The 24,717-nt window shown below is 36.9% G+C and overlaps 1 protein-coding gene across 2 annotated transcripts in view; it reads right to left on the reverse strand.

Annotated features, from left to right (window-relative positions):
• Positions 1-620: 620 nt before the first annotated feature.
• The window catches only part of dachc (dachshund c), a 56,053-nt gene continuing 31,956 nt past the window's right edge, over positions 621-24,717 (reverse strand). The window contains exons 4-11 of one of the 2 annotated variants that reach the window (XM_082165371.1): positions 19,484-19,656; positions 18,414-18,582; positions 17,135-17,269; positions 7,872-8,017; positions 7,619-7,766; positions 2,950-3,093; positions 2,057-2,125; positions 621-1,449 (exon numbers count right to left, since the gene is read on the reverse strand). In XM_082165371.1, coding sequence (XP_082021497.1) covers positions 1,412-1,449; positions 2,057-2,125; positions 2,950-3,093; positions 7,619-7,766; positions 7,872-8,017; positions 17,135-17,269; positions 18,414-18,582; positions 19,484-19,656 — 1,022 coding nt within the window. In that variant the 3' untranslated portion in view covers positions 621-1,411. The remainder of the gene's footprint in view (positions 1,450-2,056; positions 2,126-2,949; positions 3,094-7,618; positions 7,767-7,871; positions 8,018-17,134; positions 17,270-18,413; positions 18,583-19,483; positions 19,657-24,717) is intronic. The other variant, XM_082165372.1, reaches the window with a different exon arrangement.

Here is a 24,717-nt window from a genome sequence, read left to right on the forward strand (position 1 = left end):
TACATAGGCTATAGTGTACAGCAGACACATTATTAACTATACAGTAACTCTGAGTGCACCAACTTGATACACTAGCTAGGCGATGAAAAATGCCTCTCCCTTTCAAGGTTGATTGAAACTTTAACCTCATATTCAATATGCCAGAGAGACCTGGAAAGTGCCAGAGACTGGGCTTTTTTCCACAATAGGGGCCTGAATAATGCAACAATCAGTCAATTATTCATCTCTCCTGGCTTCTTATTATGTTCAGAGAGAAAGAAAGAGAGAGCATACCGCTAAACAGTACAGCTTGAGTGATTGGCTAAATGCTGCGTCAACACATTTAGTGCATGTGCTCTTGAGAAAAGTGAAAGTGTCTATCTCTATGACTCTCTGTCTTGGAAGTAAAAAAAAACAAAAAAAACATAGCAAACTTTTACCAGTGGTAAACAAGAGTATATTTATGTCTTAAAAGTAAAAAAAAATAAAAAAAATAAATAAACAAAACAAAACAATGATGCATTGCATGCTTTACCAGTGGTAAACAAAAACAAAAGTGGTAGGGTATACTTCAGTCTAGTTGTATTTGACTACTTTGATTTTGTGTTGCTGTAGTCACAAAACAAGTATCAGTCAGTCAGTGTTTTGAAACGTCTCCCTTGTAAAGCATGTGGGAAAAATCTTTATTGTATTCCAGATGGACAGGACAGAAGTAACGACATGCCAGCATGCTCTCCATGTCGGGTAGGATAATAAACGGCAACTGAACAAAAAATAACTCTACAGCGTACAATGCACAGTAGCATGTCTACACTTTTATGTACATATTTGATGATTTGAGACATTTCTGCTATGATTCCATGTACAACAATGACAAAAAAAATCTGGACATCTATACCTTCTTTTTGAAATAACAGACAGATACACAGTACGCATCTAAATGCAGTGTTTATATTTGATAAATAACTAAATAAATTGAAATCTCTCTTCGGACACCTCCCTTGAGGAAAGGATGCTTTGAAGTTGACTTAAAATGTGAAATGATAGAAGGGCATTAAATGGCAAAGTTTGATTTGAATATTTAATCTGTCAATGTAGTCAAGCAGATTTAAATGCTTTATAAAATGTTTTTAATTTCTCAGTGTTGCGAAAAGTCCCTTAGAAACATGGTTATCCAAGGTCCATGGTAATTCTTCTCTGCCATCTGATGATGATGATAGTTTGGCTCACGCTTCATTCTACTGAATGCTGACTTTCAATGGCCATAATAATCTTGTCAAGTCCTTGTGCTGCAACACACTGACAACAGCCTATAACATTGCCTCATTGTCTTCCATCAGTCCTCCAGCAGAATTGCAGACGTTATTTACCAGGCAATTGACTACAGTCTCTTCTATACAGTATGAATGCATTTACTCCTTGTCTTCATTCTTCAGTACATCATTGTGGACTTTAGAAAGAGCCTTCCATCTGTGAAAAAATTAAATAAAAAATGGTGTGAATGAAGCTTGGCTGATGTTGCAAGCAGCATATAATGAACAGACTAATCCATAATGTTCTAACGTGCGGACTGAGAGGGAGATGAAAGGATTGTTAAAGGAGAAGATGCAGTATTTGAATAAATGTCAAAGAAAACAAAAAAAGAGCCCTTCCCTTCCTTTCCTCTTAACCTAGACAAAAAGAGAAAGCAAACCCTTTGAAAGATTAATTGCGACACGTAGATTATGTAAATTATGCCCATGCAAATATTTCATGAGGACAATTAAGGGACCATTAATTACTGCTCCTCTTTTTGTCTTTATTCTTTCTTTCCTTTTTTTTTCTTTTTGCGTCAGTGACATTTAATTTCATTTCACTGTCAATATTTTAAATGTTTAATATTCTAACAAAGGCTTGTGATATATTGTTGTTCTGTCTACATACTATATATATATATACACACGCACACAGTATATGTATAAAAGGAGACATTGTGTTCTGTTTCTTTCAAGACTGAAAGATACATTTAAATACAGATCCATAAAGAAACAATGTAACAGAACATGGACAGATTAAATGTCCATTCAGAAATCTGTACCTTGTATTGTTCTGTCAGTGTCTGTTTTGCTGCTGTTATGGTTTGTTTCCATTTCATGTTGAGGAGGGTCTGTTAACATGAAAACAGTTATCAATGCTGCTACAAATGATTTGCCACAAGTAAAACACATTTTAAAGTTTACAATACTGCTGGCATAGCAGCAATTGTACTTGACATGGTGATGTAGCAGATAGGGCAGACCTGGAATAACTGTAACTATAATTATATTACTATAATTCTCTTACAATTGATGCAGTGGTGCAACAAAAATCACAGTTAATTGTATTTTGTTAAAGGAAGAGAAGTAATAAATTGATTGCTTTTAAAAGGTTACCAAAGGTTACTGTATTGCAATTTTGTCAAACACCTTGTGAAACATCAAACCTTTAAGTGGGTTGATATAATCCCCCTTTAATTGTGACAATATCTTGCAATTGTCCTTGCATCAGTCAAACACAGACATCAACATTCAGCATGCAAAACACAACAAGGGTAACAATTAAATTAATTTTAACAAAACAATTTGCTGTCTTTGTTGTGCTACTACTGACACAAGACAAATAAAATTGGCAAATAAAGCCAAAAGTAGTAAAAACTTGAAATTTTGTTGTCGAAAATAGTAATTCTGAGTAGCTATAAAGAACTACACTAAGAATTCGTCAGTACAACGTACTATTGCTATTTCACTTAACTTAGTTTTTTTTAGGCAATCTGCATGTTTTTTTTAAGTATAACTAATTAGGCTTTACAGTGTATTATTTTCAATCTTGGTTGTATGGTCATGCCTTTTTAAGTGGCAGTGACACCATAAGGATTTCATTTCCACATGCAGAAAATTGTCAGTACAAAATTAATTTAAGCATTAGCATTTTGGCAGATGAGCCGTTTCTAACCGTTTTGAATAGGTGATCTCTCACTGGAGGCCGTCCTCTGCAGCGTCTGCTCGGCCTGGTCTCTTCTCTTAGACTCGACCTCAAGAGCCTCCTGCAATTTTCTCTTGGTCTTCTTCTCTTTCTTCAGTCGCTTCTGGATCAGTGCTAAGAAAAGCACAGGGAAAAGTTCCTGATAAGAATGCACTACTGTTAAAAAGTTTGGGATTGGTAACATTTTTAAATGTTTTTGAAAGAAGCCTTTATGCTCAGCGAAAATGCAGTAAACAAAGTAATACTGTGAAATATTATTGAAATTTTAAATAAATACAAAGTTCTGTCATGAAACTCTAGATGGTGCAGGCTGATAGGTTCTTAACTCAACCTGCTTGGCACAGCTGATTGGTTCCTGCTGTATCAGCAGCCAATGAGCACGCTGCTCAACCTGACTTGGTCAGCGCAGAGTCCTGCATGGGTCCAGTTTGGTAAACCCGCACCCGCTGTACTTAACAGAACACCCGGCCCATTATCCGACAGCAGCACTACTTTAATTTCGTACCCGACCCCACCTATTTGACATAAAGACCGTGACCCAAACTGCCCCCACATTAAATCTGAATCAGGGAGACAAAAATTATTGATTTTATCATGCAACATTAGGCATCCTGAGTTCATACATTTAAGAAAAATACACAACCCAACATGGTGATGATAAAAAAAAAAAAAAAGATGTGCATCCATCATGTAAACAATACAAAACTTTTGCCAACATCATGTGAGCAGCTTGTCCATACAGGATATTTTGAACAAATGTGCATACACTACATCACACCATAGGCTATACAGACTCTTAGAGGTCTCCATAAATTAAAAGAACATATAGCCAAATATGAGCCTTTACTGTCATTATAAATCGGGAATATTTTAGCGGATTCATTCTGCATTTAAATGCGGTTGTCTCTCCTAAAACTCTGCAGTGTAAACTACATGGCCGTTGGTCCTCTTAGCAGCATGAAAAAAAAAAACATTCAAAATGTGAATTGATTATATACAGAAAGAGAGCAAAGAGCGCTCCCTTTATAATGACTAAAGCTGTCAATCACTTCAGTTGCAGCACGATTGGCTACAATGCTCAACACTGCAAACCGCGTTGTAATTAGAAAACTTTGACGTTCTTCAGACTACAGAGCTTGAACACAAATAAGCACGGGATCGTTTGAAAGCAGCTGTATATCAGTGGGTACCGAACTGAGTCAAAATAGTCTTGCCTATTGGACCCGCAGTCCGCCCGTGCCTTTTGATTCTTGACCCGTACATGCAATGCAAATGACAAAGTAAATATTATTCCAATCATTACATCAAATATTAGTGGTTCACGCGTTGGGTCCCTGCCTGCGTGCAAGACTCTGGGTTAGCGTTTGCTTTAGCAATTTGCAGCACGCTTTCAGAAACCCTCCGCCTTCCCCAGCTCCACCTAGATCTTCTGGGGGTAATTCATGTATGCTATACTGTACAGCAGCAGCATGTCTTACTTGCTCACAGCAGCATATCATGTATATATTGGCAATAGCAAGTCCCGTACTTGCTCTGCAGCAGCAGAATCATAGCAGATCTATTCCACCAATACCAAATATATTCCCATTGTCATATCCATTACCATGCTAAACAAAACACTCCGAGAGTTGTCATGACAGAACTGTTTTTTTATTTATTTTAATACATTTTAAAATGTATTTTGTTCCTGTGATAACAAAGCTGAATTTTCAACTTAATAATTCTTTGAAGAATAGAAAGTTCAAAAGAACAGCATTCATTTGAAATAAAAACATTTGTGACAAAAAAAAAAAAAAATATATATATATCCGATATCTTATGTACCTGCTGTTAAACATTAAACTTTGAAAAATGACTTTGGAAAAACTTTATGCCACTGGATAATAGAAAAATTATTACATCAAATCCCACATCACAGCTAACAGTAATTATAGCAAACCATGAAAAGCTGTTCCACATGCCCTCATTCAGCCTTAAATACTGTGTCTAATATAATGCACATCTAATGTGAAACTAGGCTGGAGCCCAGTGGAACATGTTAATTTTCCAGTTTGCAGTAAGAGCTTAATTCAGACGGCACAGTCAGCAGAAAAAAAGAAAAAGAAAGAAAGAACGAAAAAAACTGCTTTCTGTCCGATTTCCTCTTTGAGTGATCTAGGAACAACCTTCTTCTTCTTAATCTTTACTCTGACCACTGGGTATAAAACACAGAAACTGACTCTAAGTCAGTTGGCTGAAGTATAAAGACATCTCTCACTAATGGAAGAACCGGTTGATTTGATGAATTATGCAGGAGATTCATTATCCTCATCAAATGTGATGCGGCGAATATTAACACAGCAATTCTGTTTACGCTGATAATAAATCATTCACACTAATATCATAATATGTACTTGTAATTACAAAGGGTAATTCTCTGTGTCTGTATATGTGTGTGTTTGTTGGTGTGTGTGTGTGTGTGTGTGTGTGTGTGTGTGTGGCAGAAGGAAAGTGCTGAATCTGCAGTAACATGACTAGCTGGAGCACAATGCGGGCGACAGGAGAATACGAGATGAGGGGCTCTCTAATTAAACAACATTCATTAATGGTGCATGTTGCCCTGTCACCTTCTTTAATGATTCCGCCGTTTATGACGGCTGCCTCGGAGGTTTCTGATTTATGTAGACAACGACTGTACGTATATTCTGGAGAACAGAAGATTAAGAGATTCAATTGAGAGTAAATGTATTTGTTACGTGAAAGATCAAATGCCGGACAGTTAAATGTGAGAACCCGTTTTACTTGTTTTTGTGATGTGGGCAGAAAACATTACATGCAACTGAAGATAAGCTCTTTTTATAATACACATACGATTTCAACTGTGAAAGCACAACACTCTTTTTCCTATTAAATCCTTATTTTGAGTGGAATCACTTCAACTTCTCAAGAGCTTGTCTTGCAGATGTCTTGTCAATCATCAGTCATGCATGATGCACATGCGAACTTGCTGATAGCACATGAATGTTGCCAAGGCACTGCATTCTGTTCTGGACTCATGTACTGAGTCCATGATAAAGAAAAGGACAAAACATTTTTTAAATGCACTCTCTGTATTCATGTTTCATATGGTTTGGAAAGCATTTATACCATTGTGAAGAAAAGTTTGAATTATGGACATTTGGAGTTACCATCAAGTACAAATTTATAAAATATTTCCTTACACCCCGAATAGATGTGAATGCTCACAACAATTTTGATGTACATTTTAAATATATTTTTCGAGGCATTTTTTTCCTTCAAATATCATGCATTATTAATTCATAAATATTACATTTTTGGGGAGTCACACCAAATTGGATGGTACTATCTAAACTTACTTTGCTTTGTCATAAAAGGTTATCCGTTATTACTCCATTATTAATTTGATAATCTGTTAAATTATCTATTTTAGGAAATATATCAACCTTGAAACAGTCATGCGATATATATCCCCATTTTAGTTTTTTTTCAGTTTTACACAAACTTTCTCATTGTATGTTTAATTACATTTATATGTTTTTCTTAAATAGATCTGAAAAATATATATAATATATTGATCATTGATGTTTTTAGCTTTAATGAAAAATATAGCAAAAATGTCCCACTGTATATTAAGTGTCTTGAACTACTATGTAATAACATTTAATTTTACCATTTAATACAATGCACTTAATGTTTTTAATTTCTGTAATTACAACTATAATTACACTGTTGACATTTCCTTTACCCCTTAACCCACCCTTAAAACAAACCATAACACCAAACACCATAACGCCTAACCTTACCCGTATCCCACCTCAATAGCAGTGTTTTGTAATACAACATAACAAGTACATTGTACCAAAAAAAAAGTATGTAAGTGAATAGTAGTTAAAGACACCCAATATAAAGTGTGACCAAAAAAATCTGCAACATGTCATCGACCTATATTCCAAACCTTAAAAAATCAAAAGTGAATCATTGTTTGTTTACCCTCATGTCAATCCAAACCTATATGCTGTTGTACATGGCTCTTGCAGACAGTTCAACAACAGTTCATAGTGACCATGACTGTCAAAATGACATAATAAACTATGGATAAGCTATTTTGGTGAACTATTACTTTACTATAAGGTTCATTAGTTAACGTTAATGTATTAACTAACATGAACTAACAATGAGCAATACATTTGTTACAGTGTTTATTAATCTTTATTAATGTTAGTTAATAAAAATCCAGCTGTTCATTGTTTGTTCATGTTAGTTCACGGTGCATTAACTCATGTTAACAAATACAACCTTTGATTTTAATAATGTATTAGTAAATGTTGAAATTAATATTAACTAAGATTAGTTAATGCTGTAGAAGTATCGTTGATTCTTAGTTCATGACGTTAACTAAGGTAGTTAACTAATGTTAACTAATGAACCTTATTGTAAAGTGTTACCACTATTCCTTTAAACATCAAGGATACAGCTGTCAAATGTCCATCTAACATCTGCAATTAGACATTTAGCATTGTATGGTAGATGGGCAAAGGTTTTAAAAAGGTGACAGACCTGACCTGACCAGGATTTGACACAAAAACCCACTTCTTAAGCAGAGCATTTTCTGCAGACTGGTCTCAGATCAGCTATTCACCTCTGTTTTTCTGCTCGACGCAGAGCTGCCTCTCCAGCGTCTCACGTAGTTCTCTCTCCCTGTACAGCTCCATCTTCAGCTCTGTGCGCTCCAGCTGCACCTGCTTCTCCTGCGTCCGCGCATTATCAATAGCCACCTTTAACAGACCCTGGAAAAGAGGAACATTTGAGCTATACACTTATCAGGGTGAATCTTTACTCTAATTTTGTTCAAACTATACTGAAATATATACTTTTTTAATAGCTTTATATACCTGTATGTTGGTGAGGAGGGTTTCTATGGAGGACAGGCCCTCAGGAAAGAGCAGCGGAGCAGGGAATCCTGGGGGTAATGTTGGTCCGGAATGAGACACTCTCTCATAGCTGTCTCGGGACGTGGGGGTGCAAAGGACATTCTCTTCTATGACAAGAGAACACGGCACATTAATAACCTTTTTTTTTTAGCAATACAACTTTTCAAAACTTTTTATTACAAAGAAAGTAAAATAAAACTTTAAATACATTTCTATTACTTATACTACTATTCAAGTTTGGGGTCTGTAAGATTTTTGTTAATTAATATTTTTACTCAGTAAGGATGAACTGACATAAAAGTGACATTTAATGATGATGTGTATTACACGTAAATGTTTTTTTTTTTCTACTTATCAAAGAATCAGTTTCCACAAACATATTAAGCAGCACATCTGTTTTCGACATTGATAATAAGAAATGTTTCTTGAGCATCAAATTTCTGAAGGCTCGTGTGACACTGAAGACTGGAGTAATGATGCTGGGGAAAAAAAAGCTTTGCCATCACAGGAATACATTACATTTTAAAATATATTAAAATAGAAAATAGTTATTTTAAACTGTACTAATATTTCACAATATTAGTGTTTATTGAGCCCCTAAAGGGACATGGTGATGGGAAAAAAAACTGAGATGGGAGGAAAAAATTCTCTCTGATTTTGCTCACAAAACTTTTGCGTTCTCTGCGAGCAATTGCAAACGTTTTACAAGGTATTGCGAATGAATGCAAAGTTTCTTGGGGAAACGCAAAGCTTTTGCGAGAAAACACAAAAGCATTGAAATATACTGTTTCCTTTCATTTCATATTTTTTGCATCACCATGTCCTTTCATGTTTATATTTCATTTTTGATCAAATAAATGCAGCCTTGATGAGCATAAAGACTTTTTCAAAAAACAATGAACAATCTCACCGCCCACAAAGTTTTAAACAGTAGTAATTGCCTTTCAGAGCCTTTTTTGCTAACAATTGCTATAAGCTATTTATTCAATGTGTAATGTCTTAGTATATTTTTTATTAAATAAATGTTCAATCAAATCTGACAACAGTGACTATAGATTTGAGTTCTTCAGCTCAAAGCATGCTAATAAACAGTTTTTTTCTTTATAGGTTAAAAAATGTTCAAAGAAATGTATTTTAACTGTAAGGTGAGCCGGTCATTAAACTGCCAGATCAAGCTGTGTTATGATTTCTCCCATTCATATTTCTACAAGGGGACCTTCTCCTCGTCCTACATTGTTTCTGATATCGCCGCTGTCAGGCGGAATCCTTGTATCTCCAAAAATGCTCCACTTCAGGAAATGGAAAAAACACTGCATTTTTAAATAATTAAACAGTGTTGTCAAAGTTGATATTGTGGCTTTATGTAGTCAGACACTTGCATGTGTGATTATATTAGCCTATTAACATTTTACCGAAATCAAGCTCAAATGGAGGTACAAGGTTTTTGACCAGAGAATTTCAGACATATATGTTTTGTCCGTCATTAATGCAGGTAGTAAGTGCATCGTATTACAATTTAATCAACTAACAGGTTATAAAGTTTACTATAGCTATGTGGACTAAACAAGGTTTAGTCACATTGGGTCTCATTCATGAAACACGAGCAAAACGAATTTTTGTGTAAATCGTGTGTAAAGTGGTTCTGGCGTAAATTTTCGGATTCATTCAAATGTTCGTATTTTCCAAATGTTGGTACGAAAGAAATCTACACCTGCTCCCAGCCACGCGTAAATAGTGCGTTTAACATCTGAACGTTTCGCTCATTAATAAGGCTGCATTTTAATTCACCTTAATCGGGTACATATTTACACAGCATTTTGAAGAAATATTATATATAGTAATTACATACGGTTTTTCTTTTTACTTTTATTATGGGAGCCAGTAATAGCATCTGCAAACGGAACACAAGTCCGCAAGTCACAAGTGTTGCAGTCAAGGTTCATGTCGAACCATTTTCTTTTCACTTCTGGGACTGTTCGATTAACAGATGAAACTCCATTAACTGCCTCTGTATTATGCTGCCAAGCTTCCTTTTTTTTAGGACCTGATACGCCACTATGTATGCTTGAAAATAAAATGTGCCGTTTTGAATGAACTTCTGATAATAAAATTTCTATTTCTACATCTGAGAAATTTCTCTTTTTTATTCGCTTTTGAGAAGACATGTTGAAATCCTTCATTTGGTGTCATAATATGATCCCCATATATAGTTGTCAGTCGGATTTAATAGGCGGGATTTATGGTAATTGAGAGAATGAGCGTGCACGCGCGTCCCATTTATGACTGATTGGAATTCATTAACACAAACACATTTCACTATCACATCTGACGTTTACGAAGTATTTGTGAATCAGGAGAAGAGTTTTCGGGAAGGTCTCTTTACTCGCAAATCACTCACATATTTACTCGTAGGCTATATTTACGAATGTTTCATGAATGAGACCTATGCTCTTTTTAATAGAGGCTGCTCACTGCAGATCCAATGGGTGGAGCTTGACATCCAGCTCACCCTCGCTAGACGTAATGGGTGGAGCTAGACGGTCCAACCACACCCTATCACTAAACAGAACTCCACCCATTAGGTCAAGGTCTAGGTCAAGTTCCACCCATTGCATCCAGAGAGGGGGAGCTGGACATCATTTGGCTCTGCAGTGAGCTCCACTTGATTTTTAATACTTTTCATTGGTTAGATATTTGCAAAACACACTGACAGACATGAAGGATGACCAATAGTAATGATTTATAAAAAATAAAAAATAAGCAAAATATGGAGATACAGGGTTTCTGTCTGAACGCAGCAATATTTGGAAACTATGATTCTTTCAAACACCTTTACAAAGAGTCCTCCATATTCTAGCCACATTTTTAGACTCATTACTTCTTTTGCAGAAATCACACCGTGAAATACCCCACATCTTCATATTCAGCGCTCAGTGTTAAAGCCATGAGTCTTGAGGACAAAATGCTAGTGTCATAATGATTCAAGGTCAGTACACATCAGCGCTACTTTGTTTCTAATGCACTGCAAATGTCAGCCCAATCATTTGCTGAGAAAAAGCAATGTCTTCAGTTAAATCTACTTAGTTTCAATAAGACACAACACACTGGTTCTGGTTCAGTTTTGTGGTCTAAGGGGAAGTAAATCTCAGTTAACTTATGCCACAGCAGATACTCCCGCTATCTAACGGTTCTACATCTGCTCTCAGGTTTTAGTCACAGCTGTATTATGACATTCATAAGGCAGATCCTAGGACTGCTGAGATATAAAGGATTATCATATGATGTATTATTATGTATTTAGTATACAAACTTTTGTATGTATCCCTTGTGACAATACTGTAAAACTCCTCAATGGGTCCTTACCTAACAATCCCATGTCATCAGAAGGCTTAGAATGAAGGAAAACCTGAGAGCACTTAAAGCACAGGAAGAGGCTTTAAGATCCAGAGCACCAATAAATGTTGTTTTTGATCAGGGCCGAAGCCTTGATCTTGTCATTGTCACTCACTTCAAAGAGTTTGCTAATGTATTAGGCCTCCTGCTATCCAGAACTAACAGAAACACCAGTGTCTCGATCAGACAATTTCATCTTACTCCTCCTCTCATCTCTGCCACTTTACCAATATGATCCTAATCTTTAATGTGCCTTAGTCTAATCTTTATGAATAACACACCATTTAATATTATAATTTTAGATTTTTATCTTAATTTGGTGGAAAATTACAGTCTAAAATTCAGTACTACATCATTATTTAACCCTAAATATTATGGAAAAAAATAATAGTGGTAAAATTAAAACTGTGGCATTACCCGTATTTTACTGTAAACTGGCAGAACAGTTCACACACTGTAACCTGCAACTGTTACATTAAAGAGCTATTTTTACTTGATTTAACCCATTAAAAATTTGTTTTGTTGGTATAAATTAATGTATTTATTTTTTACTTGAATAAAACCAGTTACTTAAGATGTTAATGTAATATTTGTTTTTTAGTGCAACGATAGTTACCAGTGTATTATACTGTATAAGCCTGTCAAGATTTTTAAATGTTCATATCTACAGCTATGCAGGTTTTCTCCAGTAAAACTATTAGACTATTTATTCAGCCTTGGGCACTATTGTACATATCAAAGCTGTTTTAATACATTTGCACAGTGAGACCAGATGGGCTCTGTTCGTTTTGTAGGGCTATATTAAAGCATGGGGTTTATGCAGGTATCCATAGTTCTGTAGTGGTAATCTGTGTATGCTAATAAAAAATGTCAGCAGGGAAGCCAGAGAAAGGTGACTTTCTGTTCTAACACAGCTGATCTATTAGCATAATACTGACCTGCCATATGGCGTTGGCATTACAATTATATACTGTAGGGTAGGGCATGGAAGTTCAAAATGATTGTACTACTGTAACAATTGTCTTATAATCAGCAAGACCGCATCAAAAGAAAAACTTAAAATCACTAGGGTTGCCTCACTACAGATTGACTACATAGTCGGCTAGATATTCTACACTGTAATGCTAAACGGTTTTGTTTAATAAATTTGTTGCGGTGTGTTAAGTGTTAATGCTCAGGTTGAAAGGTTGCTGGTATGATCCCACCAAAGAGCAAGACACATGCAATCGCCATTGTTCCCTTGACCAAAGCACTTAACTGCAGGTTTCTCCAGAGGGATAGTCCCTTTAATTATTCACTGCACCATTCTATAGCATTATCATGCGAACTGACTATTGGCCTGGATGTGTTTTTGTTTCTTCTCCAAACAGGTTATGAGTTGCAAATCCGGGGCCCGATTTTGACTGAATAACAAATGAAATGTTCATCTGTTTCTTATACAAAGCTATGGTATAGATTCAAAAGGTTCAATGGATTAAAAAAAGTTGAAAAATTTGGGGTCTGTAAGAAGTCTCTTATGCTCACCAAGGCTGGAGTTATTTTATAAAAAATGCAGTAAAAATAAGAAATATCGTGAAATATTATTGAAATTTATAAAGACTATTTTCTATTTATATTTCGCAAAGAAATGTATTCCTGTAATGGGAAAGCTAATTTTATGCAGCCAATCAATGTTGTGCTGCTTAATATTTTTGTAAAAACTATGATTTTTTTTCCAGGATTTTTTTGTCCTGGAAATTTTGTCCAAGAATTTATTTGAAATAGATTTTTTTGTTTTTTTCACGTTTGATTAATTTAACATTTCTTAAATTTCTTTAATGGTTTTAATGTCGTTAAATATGAAACAATTTAAATGTTTGGGTCTGATTCGACTGAGCCGGTGTGGTGAGGTCATTCACAGCCATGCTTCAGATGATGTCACAGATATATTAAGCAGACATATTAAAGTTTATGAGCTCAACCTCTTCGTCTTTTTCAGTCTTTCGTTTGGTCCATTCTTCTGTCTGTATCTATTTATTTCTGTATGCTCCATTTTCATAATTTAACCCCAAAAAGCATCTCTTTTTTGAATGACCTTCGCTTTGAAAAATGCATTAAAAAGCTCTGCACAGCTCTTTGCCCATACTGTATTTAAAGTATATATAACTCAGGATCCATTTAAACAAGTAGGTGCTCAAAATCTCACCTTCCCCTGCGCCTGATAAGGTCTGATTAGATTTACTCACCCCTCCCTTATCTCTGCGGATTCACTTAGCTGACCAAAGCATCTTAATCTCACACTATCTGATCTTCACATCTTGGCAGAAAGAGAGATGCCTGTGTCACATTCAAGGTGTTTCAAAGAGGAAAAACAATCGGTCTCCATTGGACACGAGGACGAGGACAATCGGACATGAGCTCTCGCTCACTGTCAGCTCCCCTCACTGCCGATCTACCTCTCTTTGCCAGTCTTCCTCCCTCCCTCTCCTCTCCTCTAGGGTTCCTAAAAGCACGGTGTCTGCTGGAATGTGATTAGTGTCGGCCGCTGGAGCACTCAGCGGGAGGAAGCTTGGTCCGTGCCGCTGAACTACGGTGCCCGGAGGGACAATCAGTGCTGAGTTAGCACTACTCTCTTTTCTCTTCTCCATCTCTCCCTGTGCCTTCCAATCTGATTGATCCTCCATTGAATTATTATGGTTTGTGCACTTGCTTTCCAGCAAAAAAAAAAAAAAAAATCCTGGCAGCCTCTTAGATCATAAATGCATCTCCTCAACCAAGGTCACTTTTTTCCCCCTCTTGTTGTGGATTCCCTGGGCTAATGAACCCCTACGTCCACTGCAAAAGTCCTCTACAGTCAGCATAAGAGAGTGAGCGGAGAGTGAATGAAGGTTGAAAAGCTCTGAGATGGATAAAAGAATCGTCTTTGAACTCTTCTGTCTTTGACAAGCCATAAAGAAGAGATACAACTTCTGATCTTCCCACTTTTCAGCTCTGCCCCTAAAGATTAATTTCAGGAACATGAAGGTGGAAGTTATCCTTCAGTCTAGTGACTGCTAAAGGTGTCCTGACAGTGACTGGGAGTCTAGAATGAAGTTCTACAAAGGAGAGCCATTCATTTTTGAAGTTTTAAAAAATAAGCATGCATAAAAAGAGCTCAGCAGGACTGGAGATGTGCCATTTGGCTAACTTCAAAATCAAAACTAGTTAAAGGACAGGACATATTTTTTTTTAAATGAAAGTCAGCTTAACTGCTCAAATTTATGCAGCCTTCTGTGAAATTTATTTTTAAACACAAATGAAGAATATCAGTTAAAAGTACATTTCAAGAAGCATTTGACCCAACTTAAAATGACACACTTCATTCTTTTGTGACAGATTGCATTAATTCCATGCTCGTATTTGATGCCATGATACCATTTTGATGCAGTCCATTCTCTTAATAACAAGACCAAATTATCATTATGCTTTCAGACAAAAAATTGGTATGGTAAAGAGTCTTTTACCATACAAAAAAAACAAACATCTTTCCGCACTGACAGACATTCTAAAATAGCTGTGAATTCAGAGTAAACTAATTTTTTTGTCAAGTCCTGTGCCAGTCAAACAACTGTCATTGACATATTGACATGCATGGCAATTCAAATGGTTAGTGTTGATTACACCGTTTTTTGCTTTAGTCATAGTCTTGACATTTGATGAAAATATCTTTTAAATTTAGCCATTATTTACTTTAAAAAAATGTAAATGCAATTTGCTTTTTGATGCTTCAGTATCACATGATCCTTCACAATCACTCTAAAATGCTGTTTTGGTGCTTGTGCTGCTTAAAGGGTTAGTTCACCCTAAAATTACATTTATGTCATTAATTACTCACTCTCATGTCGTTCCAAACCTGCAAGGCATTCGTTCATCTCCGGAACACAAATGAAGATATTTTTAATGAAATCCGAGAGCTTTCTGACCCCCCTATAGACTGCAACATCATAACCAATTTCAAGGCCCAGAAAGGTAGTAAAGACATCATTAAAATAGTCCATGTGACTCCAGTGGTTCAACCTTAATGTTATGAAGCGACGAGAATACGTCAGAACGCCGGCTCAGTATTGGCCGGCTCCTGCATCAGCACCACATACATGCGTCGTGGTGCTCACGTGAACAGAGTCAGAGACTCACACAGAAGAGAAGAAATTGTTGAATAAAGTCATTATTTTTGTTTTGTTTTAGCGCACAAAAAGTATTCTCGTCACTTCATAACATTAAGGTTGAACCACTGTAGTGACATGGACTATTTTATCTTCACTACCTTTCTGGTAATAATGTTCCTGTCTATAGGGGGGACAGAAAGCTCTCGAATTTCTTTAAAAATATCTTCATTTGTGTTCCAAAGATGAACGAAGGTCTTACGGGTGTCGACATGAGTAATTAATGACAGAAATTAAATTTTTGGGTGAACTAACCCTTTAATATTTTTGTAGAAACCATAATATTCTTTGGTGATTAGAATGTTCAAAACAAAACAGCATTTATTTTAAATTGAATAGTCTATTCCTATCTCTATAAATAGTCTTTACTATCACTTTTGATCAATGCATTCTTGCTGAATAAAAGTATTCATTTATCTCACACACACACACACACACACACACAAACACAACAACAACAACAACAACAACAACAACAAAATCGTATTGACCCCAAAGTTTTGAACGGTAGTGTACATAATCCTCTCTAGTCACAGTATACCTCATCATCAATGTCACCACGTTTGATGTAGTGGTATCAGTGGTAAAAATCCTTTGAAATGTGAGGTTTTAACACCTGTGTGAACTCCACGATTTCATCAAATCCCGACAGGCTGTATTCAGTCACACTAAAGCCCCCTTTTCCGATTTCGGGTGCACTGTCTTTTTCTCCTCGGCACAATGAGGAAATTGTGCTGACTACTCGTCCTTGCAAAGTCCTCATTAGCCTAATGAAAGCCTTCAAACGCAGAAACCAAACAAGGGTTCTGGGAGGTTATTAGGAAAATTACACCTCCAGGAGGGCCAGGGTAAGGGAGTTGGTAGAAAGGAGGCGAGGGGGGGGTCTTGCTCATTACTTCACGGTCTGCAAATCGCTAACTAATTCAGCCCCACTATCGTGTCATTTCTACCTCAACGGATAATTTTCACAGAATTGTAAATGAGAGTATTCATTGATTTCTCAGAATACGCACATCAAGACTCATGTATGAACAGAAAGGAAATATGCTGAGTATTAAGTGACACATCAGCGGGATCAGCAATCATTTCCTGCAGTCAATCTAAACCATTGCTGATAAATGATCTGCTAAGCTGAAGGAAAAATATTTCAAATGTTTAGGAAAAATGCTTGCGTTTTCCATGACCTTTTTTTTAATGTAATTCAAAACGTGTTTTTTATAGCATTAGAAGAATGGTAAAAGTGCAGTCATTGCTAAACTTTTTGACCTTGTTGAACTGCAAAGTAATGAATTTGTTTTTGCATCTGAGATAAGCACTTTTTTACTGATTAAACAATGTGATAATCTAAGTTGTTCACCAGTATTAGGCAGAATGCACCTAAGTAATTATTCCCTAATGCATAAATATGGATGAATCATTTATTTTTAAAATAAACAGCTTATACAAGCCACATTAACTATGTTTTTTTTTTATATAATGGCAAAAGATAATGTTTGAAAACATGGAAACTACGTAGGCTAAGTGTAGTTACGTCTTTATTATTTTTACGTCGATATTATTTAATTTAAGTGTATTTTAGATACAGTATCTTGTAGAATGGCTTTCCCTTGCAAATGGTATTCAACACAGAATACACTATTAGCATCTAACCTTTTTCTGTAGAAGGCCTCTTTGTTTCATGGCCTGTGTCATGGGTTGCCAGATCCCCCTCTTTTGGTCCTGGTGGTGCACTTGGAGACAGGCCTAACAAGGCATGGCCAAGAGAAAAACCATTCTGATGTAAATCTAAAGGGAAAGGAGGGGCATATAAACAGATTTTTTACAAACAAAGGACATAAATACAAAGACTGATCCTTAAAGCACCAATGTTCTTATATAGTATGTATAACATATACAATTTAATTATTTTTTTTAAAGAAAGAAATTAATACTTTTATTCAGCAAGGTCACATTTCATTGATCAACAGTGACCGTTAAGACCTTTTAATGTTCAAAATATTAAACTTTTTTCCAAAATGTATAATAATAAATGTTTCCTGAGCACCAAATCAGCATATCTGAATGATTTCTGAAAGATTATGTGACACTGAAGACTGGAGTAATGATTGACATCACAGGAATAACTTACTTATTAAAATATATTAAACAGTTTTCACTGTATCTTTGGTCAAATAAATGCAGCCTTAGTCAGCATCAGCATACAACTTCTTTCAAAAACATTAAAATATATTACCAACTCCAAATGTAGTGTATGATGTTTTAATTCAATAATGAAAGGTTCACTTATATCCAAGATGTGAACATTAAGTATAGCTTGTCCTGAACAAGCTTTAAAAACTCGTAACAAGAAGGCAACTCAATAATATTATAGAAGCAATTTCAAAAGCGTAAAAATGATTACAAGAGTTGAACCTAAGTTTTTTTCAAAAATAGGATTTAAAACACGTATTCTGTCCCAAATTATATCATACCACTGATATCTGATATCTTGGGTAAGATTTTTAATGCGTCTGATGATAGACTGAAAAAAGTACAGAGCATTATCTGTAATTGCATAGTTTTAGTTCCGGTTATAGCAATGCACACGAACAGCTCTGATGGCTTTGCTTTTAGTAGATTCTGTGATATCACCTTATTCTTAATTCTAAAAGCACATTTGTAAGGTTATATGTGCAGTTTCACATTATGGTAAGAGCATAGTGCTAAGTGCTCAGGGACCAAACTCTCAAATTAGTATGTTTGGTTTTAGCCATACGACAGAATACAGAGAGAAATAAAAACGTAAAAGTATACGTAATATTACAGCAAACATGACACCGATGACAACTAAAATCTTGAGTTTATATGCAATGTAGACTTTAGAAAAAGACACCGAGGAATAAAACAACAAAAGAAAAGAAATGACTTTTATGTGGTGGGGCAGACGTACGTGGCCGGTCAGAAGAGCTCTCTGTGTGGGCAGGAGAGCTGGACACGCTGCTGCTCTGTCTGGAGGATAAGTGGCTAACTGACCTGCGGCCATCGTCCAAAGACGGGACGGGTGACGGGCTGTCTGGAACTCGCTCCTGATCGTGAACACACACATTAGTCCCCATAATCTGTAATATTTTATAAAACCATAATAAATGCTAAATCATTGCAGAAGAATTTTCTCAGTTGTGACATTAAAAGTTAGAGTCTTCTCAAACTCGGTCCTGGAGGGCCACTGTCCTGCACAGTTTAGCTCCAACCCTGATGAAACACACCTGAGCAAGCTAGTCAATGTCTTCAGGATCACTAGAAACTCACAGCTAGGTGTGTTTGATCAGGGTTGGAGCTAAACTGTGCAGGACAGTGGTCCTCCAGGACCGAGTTTGAGAAACCCTGGTCTAAGGGATAAATAATAATAATAATAATCATTTTTAGGAGAGCTTCATTGATCATCGTATTGATCTTTTTCATATAATTTTTTCATATAAGCTCCAGAACGGCCACAAAAGTAGTTTATACAACTTCACGACACAGTTGTTGTACAAAAAATATTTGAAAAATTAATTTGCATGGTTTGTTCTTGTGTTTCATGCAAGCACGTTTGAATTTCCGCAAGAACCAGTGAGGTTAGTCGTCAAGCACGTATGGTTTAGGTGTTGTTTATCATATTTGATGTGCTCTATATATTGTATGTGTATATTTGTGAATAAAATAAATTTGTTCATCATATAAAGCAACCGTGTCCCTTCTGAAGACTAAATCAAGATAAAACTGCTTGATTCATACGGATTACTGTTAAAATGTCTTAATGACATTTTTGAAGCTTAAACGTTTAAGTGGATTGTACTTTTTTTAATGAAGGGACAGAATCTCTCAGCTTTCATGAAAAATATCCTTCATTTGTCTATCGAGGATAAACAAAAATCTTATGGGTTTGGACTGACATGAGCACGAGTAGTTTTCATTTTTGGCCGAACTATCCCTTTAAATCATCTTAGGAACCATTATGTATAATTTGTGTCCTTGTACCTTTATAACTGACGTCATCATTCTGGACGGGACACACTTGACCTGAGCAGCAGCTGCCATATTGGCAATAGTGTTGAGATGGTTCATCTGGTTCATCGCCATGGTGACCGAGGCAGGAGGCAGACTGACTGGAATCAAGGGATGTGGCATCATCATGAATGGCAGTTCCAAACCTGTACAGAAAAGCATTGAAACACACACAAAATCATTCTATCTGGAAAGAAACATAACAATAAATGCTCATTAATCACCCAAAACAGTACATATTTCTGCATAGACGCTCTATTGCAATGCATAAAAAAAAATAAAAAAAATGCATTCAAAAAAGCAAGCTCATTAAAATAACATGCTGTACTAACAATTTGAGAATATTAAGAAACACTCATCACATTGAATGGGAAAAGATGTAAATAGTTTCAAATTATGATGCTTGACGTTATGAAATCAGTTTCTGCTTTGTTTGAGCTCTTTTTAAAGACATGCCATTATGGCACAGCATGTCTACAAGTATAACTAGAGCTGCTGGAGTCTGCACCTCAAACCAATTAGCTGCTTCTCAGACTGCTGCAAACGTCTTCATACATAACAACCCCATGATAAATTAGACCACACACTCTATTTGTAGCACGACAAGCTACGTGACAGCAAGACTTCAGCACATACGCCTGCTGTGTGACCGGTGTTTTGCTTGTTTTAGTGTGCTGATCCAATCCCTCGCAGCACTCTAACAGTGTTATGCTTTATAGGAATGTGAGCGGATATTCTCCAGAGAGGTATAACAGCAGAAAAAGGAAATGGATCCTCTCACAACTGAACAGGTCAGGGCATAAGGTTACAGTCAGCCACTCTACGGCCGCCTGTACTCCACCGCCACTTTGAAAGTTAAGGATGAAAGAGAGAGAGAGAGAGAGAGAGAGAGAGAGACATTTCGGCAGTTTCTCTCAAAGACTTTTTCATTTCCCATCAGTCGCCTTAAGAGACGCTCCTGAACTGTGTTGGCCTTGTGGTAATGGATTCACTTGGGTTGATACCCGCGGTAGTAGCGGAGCCGTGGCCGGGAGATGATGAAAAGGAAGGCCAGGAGATGATGAGCCCTTTGGAGGTGATAGTTTTCAAGACCCTCTGCTTTTCAGCCAAATACCAGGCAGCTCTAGGAGGTCAGAGGTCGCCTCTCAGCCACAGAGACTTACAAATGAAAGTTCCACCCGAGTCCCCCTCCCTGTCGTCATGACATTTTTAGTCAGAAACGGAGAGAGAGGGAACAGGACGGATAAAAAAAACAGATGACACGCAGATCAGTCACGGCGATCGGGCGACAGAAAAGAAGTGAAAGGGTGATCAAAGAAAGCAATTGAGTGTTGAAGGGATTGATGTATGGATGGAAGGGGGGATCTGAGCCAAGCGCAAGCACATGCCAAGAACATGCAAGCTGCTCCGTTTTTCTCAGTAGGCCATCACTAATATTCTTAAAGATAAAACGACAGCGCCATCCGCACATTCGCCTTTTCAAGTGGAATTTAAACTGCCATATTATGCTAGAAAATGCTGATAGGAGCAATATCTGGCCTTCTAAGCACATTCGGGAAAGGGCCAAAGTGGCAAGGAAACACTAAACCCCCTCCCTATCCAAAAAGACACTTTTGAATGAGACTGGAACTCAGCCAAATGCATCAACATCCGTCACCCTTCATCCGTATCTCAAGGGGCCGACGTCTCAGCTTCTGTTGCAAAAAGAATAACAATGTGATCCGCTAGCGTCTGCTAACACCACAGTGCCACTGAGGCCCGTTTCTGAAACACATGGTGGCCGATATCACTCACGAAGAGCTTTCAATCTTTATTTACCTAAAACAAAAGATCCCAGGGCTAAAAGAAATTGGAGACGCGCCATTTTAAAATATCCCCCCGCAGCAGTTGCCATTGTGCGCTTGAGCCCGAGCTATTGTGGGAGTGTCAATGATTTTGACAGGAAGTTGCAAATTGTATAAATATTTAGCGTTTAATAAAAAAGGAGAAACAAAACAAGCTGAACGCTGAGGAAAGGAAACAAAAGAAGTCTAATGACAGGGCTGGGAAGGAGCCAAGTACTCTGCTGGATAAATCCAAACACAACAGGGATCTTGGTACAAATTTGGGCAGAAAACTGTTGCGTAAAATGTCATGGAGAGCAACAAAACAACACAACACCTGGAAAGGATTCAAATGAGAAACAGCAACAAAAAATATACAATGTACCCTGCTGCTAGAATGAAGTGTGAAGATTTTTACATGCTGATTATCACATGATATTGTTTGAGCTGAATAAGGAATCTGCTTAAACAATGTCTTTACATGTTTATGATAATGGCACAGTCCATGAATATAGTACACCCTGGTGCCTTGTTACTTTTGACTTGTTACTTAAAATACCATGCATTCGTATGGGTTGTGAGACCAAACAGATACAGTGTGTTAAATAAACTATACAATCAACCTTACATGAAAAGCAGGGAGTTAAATGATTAGTAATTCTGGCCTGTCCAACATCAGAAGTGAGTATTAAACTCAAGAGTGGGCAAGACCCACACTTTGCATGCAACCCTACTGTATGATTTTCGCCCAATACAAATAAAAACTTTACATTGTTAATTGTGACACCCATACAACATTTTGGGTTGGCATTATGGCACAAACATAATAAGCTCAATTTTCTTATTTTTATCTTAATTATGTTTTGAACTGAATTTATCAGTCTCAGCTCAGTGACCCAAGTTAAAGAAACATCATCAAACTTTTTTCTTTATTTATGGCAAATATAAGTTTATTAATAACTATGAACTAACATATGGTACTAGATAACCCTTTTTGAGTTCACAGCAATTCAGGATAAATTTGCAGCCCTCTTTTGGTCATATATTTTTTTAACAAAGAAAACCATTATTTTTAAAATATAAACGGTTTTGGCCTTATTTTGTACACTTTTCTTGTGGCAAAGAGGCAAATTATGCCAAGGCATTTTTATATTCCAGTACAATTACTTTACAATCCTCTCCTTTTCCGAAACAGCAACTATTGTTTAAATATTTTTTTGTGCTTTTGCTTATGCAAAATACTAATAAAAACAACTTTTAAAAGTTAAATTAACTACACAGAAACGATGCTTCCGATTTTCCCAGTGCTACTGGAAACCCCTTCCTCTTTATTGCTACTTTAATGTCAGTCATAAATGTTTCTGCTCATGGCATGTTCTGTAACCCCCTGCAGGTAACACAGCAGTTCCCTTTTCCTCAGGCCAACCTCCCCTGAGACAGAGACCACCGGCAGGTGTGTGTGAGAGGAAGAGACGCCAACTTCTGAGAAGGCCTGATAGCATCAATCCCAGTGTACACTTCTTTTTCTCACACACTACAACATCTCCAATGAATTATTAATCTAAGATAAGACTTTTTGTTTTCTCTCTTTCCCCAATAAAGGCATTAAACGTGTTCTAGCCTGACAGTCGGATATAAAACAGTAGCGATAGGCAAGCTTTATATTTCCCAGACGAAGGAGCGGCTGCCAGTAAGCAGCTGTGGTCTAGGTGTTTAGTCTGTGCGTTTAGCTCTGGTCTTTGTAGTGGTTAGACACCGTGGAGTAATTTCCACATTCCCGTCAGCAGGGGTTGGGGGAAGGGGATTATGGAAAACCGGAAGTCTCGTTTCTCCTTAAGATGAAATTAATGATGCCTCGATGTGCTTACTGTTGAGTTACTTCCCTTATGGAAATAATCACAAAACAAGCAATGGTGAAGCCCTTGAAGGGTTTTGGGGCCTGTCTCGGGAAAAGTTAATGAAGGTGCAGATATTTTGATGTGCAGATGAAAAAATCTAGGAGGATGTAATCTTCAGTATTTGGCTGCAAAAATAGAGATGATCTTTTATTTCTATTGCTGAGACAAGAAATAAATCTGAGCTCAAAATTCATTCTTAATAAAGAATTATTAGATTTGCTTGGAACAAAACTGGCAGTTTGTTGAACTATAAACTATACGTTCTCCAACACTTCCATTTTCCGTAGCTTCCAGTGCTCTAGAGAACATCGCTCACACACACGCACACACACGCACACGCACGCACACACACACACGCACACGCACACGCACACGCACACGCACACGCACACACACACACACACACACACACACACACACACACACACACACACACACACACACACACACACACACAAACACACACTTTTGCCACCCACAGCCACACAGAGACTCAGAGAAGCAGTCATCCTGACCAGCTGCTTGTGATTACTTGTGTTTACAATGAGCATCGGGCATCTGCTGAATGTAATCCAAAACATACACACCTAGAGTTTGTGAAAAAACCTAACGACACATGTGCACCAAAACAAATACACACAGACTATTAAAAATTGCAAAAAAAAAAAACTGCTAAAGCATACATATTATGTAGACATGTCAATGTGAGTCAATGGTAATATGGACAATTACTTTTTCTTTTCCTTTTTTAAAAACAGATTAATTAATACTTTTATTCAGCAAGGATGCATTACATTGATTCAAAGTGACAGTAAAGACTTTTACACACTCACTCACACACACCCATACCCACACACACACACACACACACACACACACACACACACACACACACACATTAAAAAATCAGTAGTGCATTTCAAATGTAGTCTTAATTGTATGTCAGTGTGTGGGAATATTGCCAAAAAAAAAAAGAAAGAAAAAGAAAGGTGAAGTATTATGATATCTAAACAGAAAAAGACCATTATGTTATTGACCCATCTGCCAGCAGGGGCTAACAGGGCCATGTCAAGTCAAGTAGTGATCTCTTGGTCACGAAACAACATAAGCTCAACCAATGGCAGGAAGTGTGTGGCAGGACTCACTAGCTCTGATTTTGTATAGAAATTACCAACGCATTCTCATCCCAAGTCGTCATATACTGACGCTTTTGACATTTCGTCTACATCGAACGCACATGGCACCCTTTAGCGTCAATATGAGATGCACAGAGCTTTGTTCGGTTATTGGTAGATTTAGGTCTAGGGTAGGGTTAGGGTTAGACCGCTAGGAGGCGCCTTCTGGCCCATATCTATCTGCGTCTCATATTGACGCTAAAGGGTGCGATGTGCGTTCGATGTAGACGAAATTTCAAAAGCGTCAGTATATGACGGCACCTTTAAATTTGTGCAGAACCAAACATTCTGTACTTTATCAAATCTTTCAA

Source organism: Leuciscus leuciscus (genome assembly GCF_965113295.1).
Source record: "Leuciscus leuciscus genome assembly, chromosome: 3".
Taxonomy (NCBI): Eukaryota; Metazoa; Chordata; class Actinopteri; order Cypriniformes; family Leuciscidae; genus Leuciscus; species Leuciscus leuciscus.